General features: G+C 37.8%; 1 protein-coding gene across 3 annotated transcripts in view; it reads left to right on the top strand.

Moving 5' to 3' along the window:
* LOC105049025 (ADP-ribosylation factor GTPase-activating protein AGD3) overlaps positions 1-17,155 on the top strand; it is a 62,464-nt gene that overhangs the window by 13,268 nt on the left and 32,041 nt on the right. For 2 of the 3 annotated variants that reach the window (XM_010928563.4, XM_010928562.4), the window contains exon 2: positions 16,207-16,283. The exons of the other annotated variant lie outside the window; for it this stretch is intronic. In XM_010928563.4, the coding sequence (XP_010926865.1) occupies positions 16,207-16,283 (77 nt within the window). The remainder of the gene's footprint in view (positions 1-16,206; positions 16,284-17,155) is intronic. 3 annotated transcript variants of the gene reach the window in all.

The following is a 17,155-nucleotide window of genomic DNA, read 5'->3' as shown; positions in this document are numbered from 1 at the left end:
TGACTCTCGAATGAACATCACCCTCTTGTTTGGACATTCAGAGGCTATATGACCGTAACCAAGACACTTGAAACACTTGATATCTCGACTTCGTCTGGGAGGTTGTGAATTTCCACCTCTTTTTCTTTGGCCGTATCTGTGACTCGCTTGTTAGAATCACCTTTTTCTACTTGTTTTGGCACCGTCTTAGGGACGGATCATGGTGATAAGGAAGATGAGTTGGTAGTCTTACTTGGCTTACTTGCACCACGCTTGCGCTGTCTCTCCACTTTAACAGCAAGTTTGATCACATCGTTAAGGAACACATAAGATTGCAACTCCACCGTATCAGCAATCTCCTTATTCAAGCCTCCTAAGAACCTTGCAATGGTCTGTTCTTGAGGTTCTCGCAAATTGCATCTCATCATCAGCATCTCAAATTCTTTGACATAATCCTCAACACACATCCCCCCTTGTCTCAAGCTTTGTAACTTGATGTACAGCTCCTGCTTATAATATTGAGGGACAAATCGCTTCTCCATGATCTGCTTCATAAGCCTCCAGTTTCGGATCTCCTCTTCTCCATCCCTCCTACGCTGAGCTTTCACATTCTCCCACCAAAGATTAGCGTAATCAGTGAATTCAAGGGCAGCAAGTTTACATTTTTTTACCTCAGAATAGTCTTGACATTCAAAGACCTTCTCCACACGTTGCACCCATTCCAGATATTCTTCGGGTGAGCTGGTTCCTTTAAGGGATGGGATCCTCATCTTAATATTGTCTCCCAAACTCCTTTGCTGCCGCCTTTGCCATGGGTGTTCCTCCACACCATCATCATCTCCGGGTTCGTCATACTCCTCTTCATCATTGCGATCAACTCGTCGTGGTGCTGGATGGCCATGCCGCTGTGGTGGTGGGGGAAGTGTTGCAAACCGCTCAAACGCTTGTGTTAGGCGATTGAGTTGCTCCATCATCTCTTCTTGACGTCGCTGGAGCCCCATAATCTGAGCTTGTTCCAGACTCATGCCTCTAGGAATGACAGGGGCCTCGTCTCCTCCAGACATGATTTGGATGTCAAATACTCCCTCAGGCTCTGATACCAAACTGATGTGCCCAGACCTAAATAACTATCTTGTGTAGGTAAGAATAAAGATTGGAGCATAAGAAAAAGAAAAAAAAAAGAAACCTTTGAAATCTGATTGATAAGAAAATCGCCACAATCAGATCACAAAGGGGTAGAACGCCACACTCAAGAAAAGAAGAATGTGAGTGATAAGTTCTAGGGTTTATAACTCGCCACTAACACACAGGGGTTAGATAAGAGAAATCAGCAACACTCATTTTCATTCATTGAAATCTGAATTGAATACATAGGTCGCCTCTCTTTATATAGATAAGAGAGGGAACATAAGACATTCAGTAAATGGAAGGAAATAACAGAATTTGACTATCATAGAAATGATGATGGCTATATCTTGCTACAAAGAAAATAATAGTGGCCGTATCTTGCTACTATGGAAATGATGGTGGCTGGAGATCATGATGAATTAGGAAGAACAAAATAACTTTGGCTGCATCTTGCTACTATGGAAATGATGGTGGCTGGAGATCATGGTGAATTAGGAAGAATAAAACAACCTTGATTGCGTCTTGCTATTATGGAAATGATGGTGGCTGGAGATCATGGTGAATTAGGAAGAACAAAATAAGCTTCTAAACTCGGCTCTTTTTCCAAGCAATAATTTTTTTCAAATTCCTGTCAAATCTGATTCGCACCATATCATGCTTCTACGCACGTGAGCAAAATCATCAATTTGGCTCTTGGATCCATATATGGCATGTGATCATCTCTTTCTTCATGATGGTGCACATCACATCCTATGCTCTTTACTTGGTTATATGGAGGAACAAGCCAACCATCGAAGATTCTTAGATGTCAGAAGCTGAGTTGATGAAGCTCTCCCCTTCTTTGCCGGAGACATACAAGTTTTTCACCTTAAGCATGAGTTCTCTCCAACTTGGGAGGAATGATACACATCATGGACTTAGTTGACATGTACTTGAATCTATGTGTATGCCAAAGGCTGACCAAAGGAACAAAGTTCAGCATTGTGTTGGGGCCTAAGTCAGTTCTAGAATGTTGCTATGGATCGGGAAATAATTGTGGAGATCTAATTGAGGACGGCCATTAACAATAAATTTAGGCAGATATGGAAGGACCCGATATCAAGATGAGTCAGACATCTTATCCAACCAAGAGATATATATTATAGGGAATATTGATGTCAAGATGAATCAAAGATCTTAGCCAATCAAGAGGCATATGATAAGAAATATTCTTGTGCACCAAAATAGATCCCAGCATATCATGGAGAATTTTTTTCCCCTTATCTTTGTCACAAGAAATGAATGTGAACATATTTGTAGGTAGGTTCAAACGGTCCTATAAATATAATAGGTCTGCCCAGCCATCGTAAAGAGTATCTTGAATTGAATGAAATTTCTAGCCCTATTCTCCATTGTTTTGTGTGAGTGCTTTATTTTTCTCTCTCCTATCTTGCTATTTTATTGTTGGATAGATTTTCTTCCTCAAGGAGAAAGATCTTCATGTGCACTGCTGGATTACATGGTGATTGGGAATCCTACCTTACAAATATTTTAATAAAAATTTTAAGTTGAAACTATTTTCCCCTTCTTTTTTTAACATGGTTAAAGGCATCTTGAGCCAACATTGACAATAGCTGGGGTATTCTGTTAGCAAACCATTTCAAAACCTGACACCTCACCTATTCTAAACAATCAAACTAATTTGGTCCATTGGCGGACTAAATATAGTATCTGATGATCAATGTCTCAACCTATCTGGGTTAGCTTTGCAAACCCTTTCTTCCAATATTTCTTGTTGACAGGTATATGATAAGCCTTAACAAATTCTTGCTGACTTCTATGTATTTTGTCTTGGGTCTTTATCCCATCTTACCTATGCCTCCCTTTACAATCTGGAGCACCTCTCCTTATTGGAGCTTTCTCAGATCTTCCTTGTGCACGTCCTTGTCATCTTGGTCGACTCTTCAGCACTGTGGCCTCTGTGGATATCAAAATGGTTCAGTGGTCATCACATTTTGATGTTTAGTGATCAAATGTATATATGCACTAAAAATGGCTGCTAAATAGTTAAATGATTACAGAAAATAATTTTATTTTGTATGCATACATATAACTAGTTGTGAACCATAAATTATTATTATAAAGATTCTTGACTATTTGGAATTTATTTTTAAATCTGTTTCAATGTAAATTTATGGGCAACTTGAGGGATGCAGCTGAGGAAGATAACCATTGGCAAGTGAATACCTGCAAAGCTATTGCTGCTGGAAAACACATAACAGAGAATTTAGACATAACAAGGGGCAAAAAATGAGATGACAAATAAAGGGAACAAGAAAGCATGTATGGATAGGAAAAAAATGAAGGCTGATGCACTTAGGGAAACTATGTGGGCCAGTACACAATACATTATCCTACATCCTATTATTGTTTGGTCTAATACTTTGAAACTTGTGGCTGGCACAGCAATTAGTTGCATTTGGAAACAATTTGTTCGAAGCAAAGTTGTTGACAATTGCTGTCTGCTGCTTTGTGGTCTCAGCTATTAGCTTTGTTTTTGTTGCCTTTACATCGTACGGCAATCTCTTTGATTTAAATCTAGAGCTGTCTCATCCACTGTTTCTTTCATTGACTTGTTCCTTGCTTTTGGATTATTTGTGGTTCTGACCAACAAAATTGGAAGTTCTGATGCTCTATTCGTGTTGGGATTCATGCACTCGTTTCATCTTATGGGCAAAATACACTGCTACTGCAACAAGCTTTTTATATAGTCTATGGTATCTAACAAGATAGAGATGTGCATTATTCATCTGACACCAGGTTGAACCTCACTAACATCTGTTTTCCTTTAGGGAATATATTGCTATAGTACCTTGCCCTCCTCTCACATATAGTAACACCTATGAAATAAGAACTAGATTACAAAAGTTCCTATCCTAGATACACTCCCAGAAGCAGCAATTGTATGCTTGACTTAGGAGATGGTAGGTCTGGGATGAATTCAACTATTATTCGGATGAAAGGGTAAATTCTATGGAGACGATGTGGAGTTTTTTTTTTTTTTTTTTGTAGAAAGTATATCCATAAGGTTGGGCTATGGGGTAGCTCAGCTGTTGCTGAACCAATTAAAAAGGAGGATAATTCTGATGTATTCCTAGATGAAAGTCTAACTGATGATCCTAAAAGTGACTGGAATTTCAGATATTCAGCCTGACCACAATTCAGATTGTATCGCTTTTGGAATGGTTGGAAGTATAAGAGAGAAGAGTGGGATGTGTGTGTGTGTGAGAGATTAAGTGGCTTATTGCATGTGCTATGGAGATGGGTGTTGGGTTCCAGGGGCGTAGCGGAAGGACTAGGTGTTTAAAATTTTCATTCAAAACATCTGACACATTGAAATCCTAATGCTCAGAAATCCTTGACTATAACAATTAAAATATAATTAAATTAAACTTGGATAAGAAGAATACTTGTAGCGCTAATCCTAATTTTCACGAGGCGTCCAAGTGTCCGCCCTCCAACAGTGATCCACACGAAAATCAGACCAAGAATAGCACTCCTTCATCTTGCTTCTAGAGTTCTAGCTCCTAGAACTCGACTAGCCATCAGTCGAACAAACCTTCCTCCAGATCCGAGTCTGGACTTCTCAAAATCTTTTACTGGACCTAACCACCTTCTTCTGAATCTCTTAAACTCTGTCTTAAGAGGATTAGGCTTGTTTTAAAAGAACAAGCTTTGTCCTAAAAGAACCAAGATTGTAAGAGAGGGAGTGGATAGGATGTTGTAAGAATTGGATGATCATCCTATCTGCCGCCCTCTATTTATAGCAATAGAAGGGGCGCCAGAGAGTCTAGATGAGTCTCTCCGCAAATGGTATGAATTGGTGTATCAGATGCTAAGAGTCTTATAAGAGGACTCTTAATTATCTGATACAAAGATTCAGCCTTCTTTCGCATCCATTCGGGAAAAGATGTATCTTCTGTGTCTCATCACAAATCAGATTAAATCTGATTTTGCCACTTAGATAGCCATTTGAATGAGGCTTCTTATGGCACAAAAACTGAGGTGTTAATATACCCCAGTGGAGAGAAAAGATAGCGTGAAGACGCAACTCCTCACGTCAATTCTTTCTCCTTGCGCGTGCACGAAATGGGTGTTTCAGGCATCTTTCCCTTTCCAGATAAATCTGAAAAAATTTCAGATAAACTTTCATTTGATTATGTAACCAATAAGAAATATAATCTGGTAGGTGGCATCCGTATAAATAAAATTTAAACATCAGAAGGACTCTATAACGCGAAAGGTCGCGTTACTCCATCTTGCGCGTGCGCCAACATCCAGAAGTGTTTCCACGCCAAATCCAAAGGATTTTTCATACTATAAAAGACATGCGAAAGAGGTTAAGGATCTGATCTGTTGTCATATGGGTCAGAGACCCAAAGCAGGACTTTGGTCCTTTTGCACGCCAAAACCAAAGAGCTTGTGCGCTCTTCTTAAATTTGCGCCAAGAGTCCTTAACAAAAAGGACTCTTGGTTTTTGGTGTTAAGATGAGTTGAAGCGCCCCTCTTTGGGTTGCCTCCAGGTGGCACGATCTAATCCAATTGCTCATCAAATTTAGTTAGCAAATTAGCAAGCATTGAGATCAAATTTGATCTCCTAAGGGGTTAGGGTTTCCACACGTGCTAGCATACTTATCGAAGACCCTGATTGGATCCAAAATTTCAATCGACCTTATCAAGAAGATCTTTGATCAATTTTTTTATGTGTGTGATCCATTGGATTTCACATCTAGCCAACAGTAGGCTTGGATGCAAGTTGACGTAATTTGATTTGACTCCAATCTAATCGATTTAGGTCCAATCGAGCTAATCCGAGTTCAATAATTAGGATATTTTTTAATTGACGATCGAATTAAACTCTTTAATTCGATCAAATCTACAAGTCAAGATTGACGTCAGCAATGTATTATGACTGTCCAAAAGATGTGAAATTTGATGAAAATATCAAATATATCCTTCAGTGACAAGTTACTATGCAATTCAATCCTTGATCATCCCTGCATCTTGAATATGTTCATAAGTATGAAATCATGTCAAACTCAATTGCATATTCATATTGATTCTCCATCAATTAATGATGACTCTGATGATGAAGTATTAGAAACTCTTTCTAATTTTCATCCTGTTTTTGGCTAAAAGATATTTTTTGAGTCATCTAGGGATGAGAATACACAGGATGCGATCTCTTCTTACTAGGAGTGATAGATTCTATATTGACTGACTCATAACCTTCGTATATATTCCACTATATCCAGAACATCCCGTACATATCTTAATGCCATGTCTAGGTATAAACCAAAACATGGGTTCATGTGCACAAGATTTCATGAAAATCTCAGGTCTAAGGATCACTTGCACCACTCCTACTTAGAGAACCATTTTTGACATGCAAGTAAGGTTTCCATAAGATGTTCTCTGTCAGTGAGTCAGTTCAGTGGACTCATATCTAAATGAGCACCCACATCTTTGTATTAGTATTCCTATACAAGTGGCTAGTGAGATCAGCCACCCTCTCCATCAAGCATATATAGGATATGTCAGTCTTTCCGAAATACTAATTTTTGACTCAATGCTCCTACGATCAGAAATATTTAAGATTAGGGTTTTAGGATTTTAAGTCTCATTAGCATGACCCATTCATGTCTCCTAAAATCATTGTCCTAATTTTTGAGGTTCATCATAATCTTAGATATAATAAGATGCAGCTAAAATAATGAATCAATTTCTCATTTTATTATCAAATAATAAATGTCATTATATGAGTTGGAAAATTACAAAGAAAAGTCCCATCGCAACATATATGCGATTAGCTTGTAGGATATTTTTCTTTCAATCTCCCATTTGCACTAAAGCCAATCCCTTTTGTATTTTAATTCTATACAATTAAGATGGCGATCAAATAGCCGTTATGGTATGGCCTTAGTGAATGGGTCTGCTATATTGTTCTTGTTCTAAGACAACATTTTGTCCCTTTATGATTTTTCGAATGAGATGGAAGCGTCAGTGGATGTGCTTGGGTGTCAAATGAGACCTATGTTCCTTGCTTAAGCAACGATCTCAGTATTATCACAATAAACTGGCTCTGGTCGTTTTATCTTAGGAACCAATACCCAATTTTGTAATGAATATATTCATCCGGATTGCTTTTTTAGCGGCTTTACTAGCAGCGATGTATTCTGCCTCAGTGGCTAAGTCAACTACAATCTGTTGTTTGGAATTCTTCCAACTCATTGCTCTATCATTTAGGATAAACACGTATCTTGATATTAACTTACTATCATTCGGATCAAATTGAAAACTAGAATCTGTATATCTCTCTAGTTTCAACTCTGATCCTCCTCCAAATATGAGAAAAATATTTTGTCCTTAGGTTCTTTAGGATGTTTTTCACAGCTTTTCAATGATCCTCTTCTGGATCAGTCTGAAATCTGTTAGCTACGTTTAAAGTATAAGCTACATCAAGCCTGGTACATAGCATGGCATACATAATTGATTCCACAGTCGAAGTATAAGGGATTTCGTTCATCCTCTATCTCTCTTCTGGTGTTTTAGGACATTTTCTTAGAGAGACGTATATCATGACTTACTGACAAGTAACCTTTCTTACTTGCTTCCATATTGAATTTTTTTCAACATGAGATCTATGTATCGAGACTGGGACAAGCTTAGTATCCTTTTAGATTTATCTCTATAGATCTTTATATCCAGTATATAAGATACTTCACCCAAGTCTTTCATAGAAAATTTATTTGATAGTCAAGTCTTGATCGATTGTAATATTGAGATATCATTTCCAATGAGTAGTATGTCATCGACATATAGAATCAAGAAAATAGCACTTTCACTTGTCTTCTCATACACACATGGTTCATCCTCATTTTTGATAAAACCAAACTCTTTGACCATCATATCAAATCAGATGTTCCAGCTCTTTGAAGTCTGGTTTCATCCATAAATAAATTTTTTCAGCTTGCATACTTGATTTGCCTTCCCACTTGAGATAAATCTCTCTCGCTGAGTCATATAGATCTCTTCCTCAAGATTACCGTTGAGGAAAGTGGTTTTTACATTCATCTGTCAGATTTTATAGTCATAGATGCAGCTATAGCAAGCAAAATCCGGATGGACTTGAGCATAGCCACCGGTGAGAAGGTTTCATCATAGTCAATTTTTTGCCTTTGTTTGAAACTTTTTGCCATCAATCTAGCTTTGTAGGTTTCTGCTTGGCTATCTACTTTGATCTTCTTCTTAAAGATCCACTTGCACCCTATTGGGGTCACACCCTCAGACGCATCAACCAAAATCCATACTTGATTAGTGTACATAGAGTCCATCTCGGATTTCATGGCTTTCAGCCATCTGTCTGAGTTTTTACTTATGACAGCTTCCGAATAGGTCAGTGGATCATCATCTTGAATGATGTTGATCGAATTGTCACTCTCAAGGACAATCATATTTCAGAGGTGCTTGACGCATTCTATCTGATCTTCGGAGAAGAGATGTGTGTTGTAGATGTACCTCATCCTTGGGTACTTCTGGTTAAGGATTTTCTTGTGGTTCAACCACAAGTATTTCTGGATTGATTTGTAGATGCTGAACTTTCGTAAGTTCAATATTCCTCCCACTGCCTCCTTGGATGAATTCATTTTTTAAGAAAGTGGCATACCTACCAACAAATATCTTTTGTTCAGTAGGATGGTAGAAGTAGTATCCATTAGTTTTCTTAGGATACTTTACAAATCTACACCTGTCTGATCTAGCACTAAGCTTATGTCCGAAGACATTCCTGACATAAGCAGGATAGTCCCAAATCTTAAGATGTTTAAGATTAGGCTTCTTTTCTTTCCATATTTTATATGGAGTGCTTGTAACAGATTTTGAAGGCACCTTGTTTACGACAGTCTCTAGGGCATATCCTCAGAATAATATTGGGAGATCAGTGAAGCACATCATAGACCGCACTATATCCATCAAAGTGCGATTCTGCCTTTTTGCTACACCATTTAGCTGTGATGTATAAGGAGGGATCCATTCAGAGAGAATACCTTTACTTTTAAGATGATCAAAAAATTCACTGAATAAGTATTCTTCTCTTCGATCAGATCGAAGAATCTTGATACTTTTTCTAGTTTGTTTCTCGATCATGCTTTGATACTTTTTGAACTTATCAAAGGCTTTGGATTTATGTTTCATAAGATACATCTATTCGAATCTTGATGGATCATCCGTAAAGGTGATAAAATAGGAGTATCCTTCTCTGACCTGAGTTGTCATCGACCTACATGCATCTGAATGTACTAGGACTAATAGCTCCTTTACCCTCTCTCTTCATATCCAGAGAATGGAGTCTTGGTTATCTTATCCATGAGACAAGTTCACAAGTTCCCAATGATTAAAAATCATATGGGTCAAAGTATTCACCTTTGTATAACTTGTTTATCCTTGATTCACTAATACGACCAAGGTGGCAATGCTAGAGATATATAATATTTATATGTTCTCTCTTTTTTTCATATTTCTATCAATATAAAAAATATTTTTATTGATTGTCAGAATTAAAAGATTGTTATCAATATAACCACTGCCATAAATTTCATTAGAAAAAAAAATGGAGCAACCATTACCTATTAATTTTATTTTATAACTTTGTTTTAATAACAAAGATACAGAAATAATATTTCTAATGACTTTAGGCATGTAATAACAGTCTTTTAATTCCAAAGTCTTGTTCGAAGGCAAATTAAGTATGCAGGTTTTTACAGCCTCTGCGCTAATGGACTCTCTACTTGCGTTATAAAAAAAAAATGCAAGGTCACTTCTTTTTAGACCTCTGATATGCTGTAGTCGCTGCAATGAATTACATATTTGCGATCCACAGGCAGTATCCAATACCCAAGTATCAGAGTGATGCACTCAATGAAAAACAGGTCTGAATTATATACACACCTTTTGGTGCAACACTTGCATCCTACTTCAAATTTGCATGATAATTTTTGTAATTATTCTTTCAATGTTCAAATTTGTCACAAAATGAACAGATGATATCCGAGTGGACATCTTTTGCCTTCTTATTTTTGTAAACATTATCATTGATCGATCCAGGATCAGGAATATCTAGAACATCGGAGTTCTTTTTTGGTACGAACCTAATTTGCAAATTTTTCAACCAATCCACATAGTTTGGATCAAGGTTTGTAGAACCGGTACCGATGGTTGGATCGGTCGGTCGGCGGTACGGTTCGACATGCTTCTATTCCGTTCCGAATCGAGACGAACCAACGAAGAAAAATAGAGCCGAATCGGAGAAGAAAAAGAGAGAAAGATAGAGAGAGAGGGAGGAAGAAAGAAAAAGAGGGAGGGGGTCTGTCGGAGGGCCTCCGGCAGGCTGTCATGGCCCGCAGGGGGCGTTTACGGCCCCTGCGGCTCTGCGGCATGAAACAGGGGCGATCCGTCCCTGTTTTTGTGTTTTTTTTAAAAAAAAGATTTTTTAAAATGAAGCCGGCACTGGGTTTGCAGGCATCACTTAAGTGAAGTCGGCAAACCCCATGTCGGCTTCATTTAAAAAAATATTTTTTAAAAAATATGAAAAACAGGGGCGAGGGGTGGATAGCCCTTGTTTCACGCTGCAGAGCCGCGGGAGGCGTTTACGCCGCTCGACGGCCGCGATGGCCCGACGGAGGCCCTCCGACGGCCCCTCCGGCAGACCCCCTCCCTCTTTTTCTTCCTTTCTCTCTCTTACTCTCTTTTCTTCTTTTTCTCTCTTTTCTTCTCCAGCACCGGCATGTGCTGTTTTTCATGCCGGAACCGTTTCGGTTCCTCACCGGGACGGTTCGGCATGCCTCGTATCGGGCGGTTCGGTCAGCTACGGTATTCTTTGATTTGGATCAATCAACTTATTTTTATTTATGGTTTCATGCAGTGAAAATAAAGAAGCCATAATGCAGAATGAAATCTACATAAATAAAGAACAATAATATAAGCAGACCACTCATGTTTGATATGCATAACTAGATGAAGTCTTTTGACTAGTTATGTCTTCCACTATTTTATCAAATACCATAGCTCTCTCTATAAAATCCTAAATTGGTTTCTTAGTGGGATTGAGATCCTAATCTCTCAATGAAGCCTTGTGGATATCACAACAAACTTCAATGAGTTCAAAAGTAGGAAAACCTATTCAATTACATCTCATGTAATTTTCACATAATCTTTGCCTCTAAAAACACTTATGGCCTTATGGATACCACGACAAACTATAGTATTTTTTAGTTAAGTCAAATCTTTTATTTCTATACAGTCATATCTGAAAAATGCTACCTTTATGGATATCATAACAAAGCAACATATCCAAAATATGCTGTAAAGCATCTAATATACATTAAGACAACCCCACATTAATCTTCATAGCAAGTCTTGTGGATATCACAACAAACCTACTATGATTTTTGATAGGATATTGACTTAGCATGAAGGAAGGTAAATGTAGTGTTTAAAATACTAAACAACCATCATTCAAGATTTGAACTAATCCAATTGACCAGAAAAGTATTAAGATTGGCGGGGTCCTTCCGTTGCTTTTTTTAGACATCAATAAATTGGTCAGATCAACGAACGGAATCAATTAAAGAACCACTGTACTTGAAATACTCAGACATCAATTGATTAATCGATTCAAGAAATTGGTTAGCTACTAGTTCATAACACTACGACTTAATATGATGTTTGTGAGGGCTTTAATGCTTTAATGCACATCTTAATTCAACTAATCATAACGATACACTATTATTGTTGTGTTTTTATAAACATAACAACTAATCATGGCATCTAATCATATCTCCAAGATATGAAATCATAATCATACAATATGATTATTACTTAGCAACTTAAGCATATCATATGCATGCAGTACTAATAGCATGCATCAATATAAAACATTCTTTTCGTGGTTCTTCTTGGGACATCACAGTGCCATCCCTACACGCCATAAGAGTACCCCATGGAATGGAAAGAGAGGGTCTTTGAATCCTACTTGCTCTTATGACCGAACGGCCTAATGATGAACCCCAATCCGACTATTAGGCTACTAAGAAAAATTCTATATCTACATATGCATATAGAATCCATACATCATGCATTTAAGCATAACGTTATGTATCTAAATAAATCTTTACGACATGCTAGGGTTTGGATGTTCAATTGGGTTCAACCATTGATCCGATTTGAATCAAACCAAAAATCCAAGCTTGATCACAATCAAGACAATATTCTAACCTTTGATTGTATAAATCAAGGTAGGCTCTGATAACAACTGTTGGGTACCGGTGGTGCAGCAGAAGGACTGGGTGTTTAAAATTTTCATTCAAAACACCGATGCACTAAAACACTAATGCCCAGGAATCTTTGACTATAACAATCAAAGCATAATTAAATTAAACTTGAATAAGAAGAATACCTTTAGCGCTAATCTTAATTTTCATGAGGCGTCCAAGTGTTCGCCCTCCAACGGTGATCCACACGAAAATCAGATCAAGAACAGTGCTCCTTCACCTTGCTTCAAGAGTTCTAGCCCCTAGAACTCGACTAGCCACCAGTCGATCAGACCTTCCTCAAGGCTCGAGTCTGGACCTCTCAAAATCTTTTACTGCACCTGATCACCTTCTTCTGGACCTCTTGAACCTTTTGTCTTAAGAGGATTAGGCTTATCATTTTGGCTTGTCTTAAAATAACAAGCCTTGTCCTAAAAGAACCAAGGTTGTAAGAGAGGGAGAGGGAGTGGATAGGATGTTGTAAGAATTGAATGATCATCCTATCTGCCGCCTCCTATTTATAGCAATAGGAGGGGCGCCAGAGAGTCCAGATAAGCCTCTCCGCAAATGGTATGAATCGGTGTATGAGATGTTAAGAGTCTTATAAGAGGACTCTTAATTATCTAATATGGAGATTCAGCCTTCCTTCGCATCCATCCGGAAAAAGAGATATCTTCTGTGCCTCATCACAAATCAGATTAAATCTGATTTTGCCACTTGGATAGCCATCTGAATGAGGCTTCTTATGGCACAAAAATCAAGATGTGAATATATCCCAGCAGAGAGAAAAGATAGCGTGAAGACGCAACTCCTCGCGTTAATTCTTTCTCCTTGTACGTGCATGAGATGGGTGTTTCAGGCATCCTTCCCTCTCCAAATAAATCTGGAAAAATTCCAGATAAACTTCCATTTGATTATGTAACCAATAAGGAATATAATTTAGTAGGTGGCATCCGTATAAATAAAATTTAAACATCAGAAGGACTCTATAACGCGAAAGGTCGCGTTACTCCATCTTGCGCATGCGCCCACATCCAGAAGCGTTTCCACGCCAAATCCAAAGGATTTTTCATACTATAAAAGGCATGCAAAAGAGGTTAAGGATCTGATTTGTTGCCATATGGGTTAGAGATCCAAAGCAGAAGGACCAAAGCCAAAACCAAAGAGTGTGTGCGCTCTTCTTAAATTTGCACCAAGAGTCCTTAACAAAAAGGACTCTTGGTTTTTGGCATTAAGATGAGTTGAAGCGCTCCTCTTTAGGCTGCCTCCAGGTGGCACGACCTAACCCAATTGCTCACCAAATTGGGTTACCAAATTAACAAGGATTGAGACCAAATTTGATCTTCCAAGGAGCTCGGATTTCTACACATACTAGCATGCTTACTGGAGATCCTGATTGGATCCACAATTTCAATCGATCTTATTAAAAGGATCTTTGGCTAATTTTTTTATGTGTGTGGTCCATTGGGTTCCACATCTAGCCAGTAGTAGATTTGGGTGCATGTTGACCTAATTTGATTAGACTCCAATCTAACCGATTTAGATCCAATTGAGCTAATTCAAGTTCAACAATCAGAATCCTTTTCTAATTGGCGATCGAATTAAACTCTTAATTCGATCAAACCTACGAGTCAAGATTGATGTCTGGCAACGTATCATGACTATCCAGAAGATGTGAAATTTGGTGAAAATACCAAATATACTCTTCAGTGGCAAGTTACTGTGCAATTCAATCCTTCGATCATTTCTACATTTCGAATTTGTTCATGAGTATGGAATCATGTCAAACTCAAATGCATATTCTATTGATTCTCTATCAACCAACGATGACTTCGATGATGAAGCATTAGAAACTCTTTCTAATCTTTATCCTGCTTTTGGTCAAAAGATTTTTTCTGAGTCATCTAGAGATGAGAATACATAAGATGCGATCTCCTCTTACTAGAAGTGATCGATTCCATATTGACCGACTCATAATCTTCGTACACTCCACCATATCTAGAACATCCTGTACATATCTTAATGTCATGCCTGGATATGAACTAAAATATGGATTCATGTGCACAAGATTTCATGATGATCTCAGATCTAAGGATCACTTGCACAACTCCCACTTAGACAACCATCTTTGACATGCAAGTAAGACTTGCATAAGATGTTCCCTGTTGGTGAGTCAATTCAATGGATTCATATCTAAATGAGCACTTACATCCTTGTATTAGTGTCCCTACACAAGTAGCTAGTGAGATCAGTCACCCTCTCCATCGAGCATACATAAGATGTGCCAGTCTTTTCGAAACACTGATCCTCGACTCAATGCTCCCATGATCAGGAATATTTAAGATTAGAGTTTTAGGATTTTAGGTCTCACTAGCATGACCTATTCATGTCTCCTAAAATCATTGTCCTAATTTTTGGAGTTCATCATAATCTTAAACATAATAAGATGTAGCTAAAATGATGAATCAATGTCTCATTTTATTATCAAATAATAAATGTCATTACATGAGTTGGAAAATTACAAAGAAAAGTTTCATCGCAACATACATGCGATTGGCTTGTAGGACACTCTTCTTTCAATGGGCAAGCTTGTTGTCTGGATCTAGGGTTTCAGTCTTTATAAAACACTGGCAAAGGCTTGCTGGAAGCCTGGAATCAAACCATACTGGCAACATCAACATGAAATGTCATGACTGGAGAACAGAATATTAGATTTTCTAGACAGCAGCACTCTGATGTTTCAGAAGTGGAGAGTAAAGGAATTTGGTGAGGTGAGGAGATCAAGTAGAGAGATCGAAATGGGGAGAAATAAGAGAAGGTAACCTCAAACAAGATGTAAAATGATAATTGCTTTAGAAGTTAAGGGCGTGCTTGGTATTGCTTAAAAATAGCGCTTTTTGGCAACTTTTAATGGAAAAAAGCACTTGTGCAAGAAGCAAGTTTTCGGTAATGTTATATAAAAAGTTAAGGTCCTTGTGAGATATTATTGAATTTTTGGTTCAATGTTTTAGTTGTGTTCTGTTAGCTAGTTCGATCTCCCAACCTGAACTATCTTTGGTGCAGTTTTCCAGTTGTAACTCAGTCATCTGCAGTATGTGTTTACTAACACTGCAAACATCTAGATTGGTTGGGGCAGTTCAACTTATCCAGCACGTGTTGCATCTCTATTATACAGGAAATTGGGTATCGTAAACATAGATTCTAGATGACACCATCTGCTTGATTCTCTTAATTTCGATATGCTTTTACATTTCTTGCCTCTCTTCATACTGTATTTTGGTACTACGATATATCTTATAGGTCTGATGGAGATATTTTCTGCTGCACCATTTTCAGTGAAAATTTTCCATTATATCAGTGAAAGAGTAATGAAGAAGGGAGATGCTATGTAGTGCAGTAATGAAATTTTGTGTTCCATATCATAATTCAGTGAGTAGGTGGATAATTTAACATTTTTCTTTGAGAAGATCTCATCCTTTGATCTCATTTGGAAGATCATGGAATTAACTCACAAAAATAAATCAGGTAGCGGGAAGAATAGGAGATTTATTTGCAGTTAGGTACTTCTGGTGGTTGTGGGCTGCTAAGTAATATGGATGGCCAAAAAGCATTATATGGTTATGAAGAGTAATTGAATAGAACAATGAATCGTTTCACTTTTGTATCCTTGATTTTGTGTATTTTACTCATGTATCACTGAGTGTTATTCCTTCAGCATCCTATTGACAACTGGCTTGTATTTGGTGATAAACAGATTCAATCACTTGAAGAAAGCGCTGAATCATTAAGGGAGAGGTGCTTAAAGTTTTATAAAGGCTGTCGCAAGTATACGTATGTCAGGATCTGTGTTTCTTTTAAAATACCTTTTACTGCATACTTGTCTCTGGGAATACCATTTGCATGATAAAGTAGGCATATTCACTGAGAAAATTATGCAATCATTGTGGTTTTGAGTATGACATAAACCTCTATGTAGCATGCATTATCATTATGTTTCTTGTGAAATTTTGGGAAGTTTGTCCCTTTGGATGAGCACATAAGAAATGTCCATCATCAGAAAAGAGATTGTTTGTTGTTCATAATTGGTCTCTTTAGTAGGAATCTTAGAATAATTTTTAATTACTATCTTTTGATATATTATATTATAATGTTCTACTTATGATCAGATAGGTGATATGCGCATGAATGAATGTTGTGTAAGCACTATATGATACTACCACTCATTGTTTTGCAAATGTAAATAATTCTTTCTGCTCACTGTCTGTGCGCTCCCATATCGGTTCGGTATCGATACATTATGGTATGGTCAGTGCAAAACTTGGTTCTTATATTTTATAACCAGTATTAAATATGGCAGGCTAAAAGAAGGGATGAGGACAGGGGCATTCTCATGGTAGTTCTACATTATCATCTCTCCACCACCTTTAGCAAGAGTTTTTGTTAATGCACCCATGCTGCGATTGACATAATTACTATGATCATAACTAAGATTCATCATCTCGATACTAGATCTTGTACCGTCCTATGCTAGTGCAGCGTTATAATGCTTAGTATTGGGGTTGGTTCGAGGTGTTGAGACTCGTTCCGATATGGTATGGTGTGGATTGTAACGGCGAACCATGATCGTAACCAAGGTTCATCATGCCGCCCTGAATCATTTAATTGGGGGCATGCCGTACCGCACCGAGGGCGGACCCACATTG

The sequence above is a fragment of the Elaeis guineensis genome, chromosome 7 (genome assembly GCF_000442705.2).
Source record: "Elaeis guineensis isolate ETL-2024a chromosome 7, EG11, whole genome shotgun sequence".
NCBI classification, from domain to species: Eukaryota; Viridiplantae; Streptophyta; class Magnoliopsida; order Arecales; family Arecaceae; genus Elaeis; species Elaeis guineensis.
Note: the sequence above shows the minus strand (reverse complement) of the source record. Positions and strands in the feature narration are given on the sequence as shown.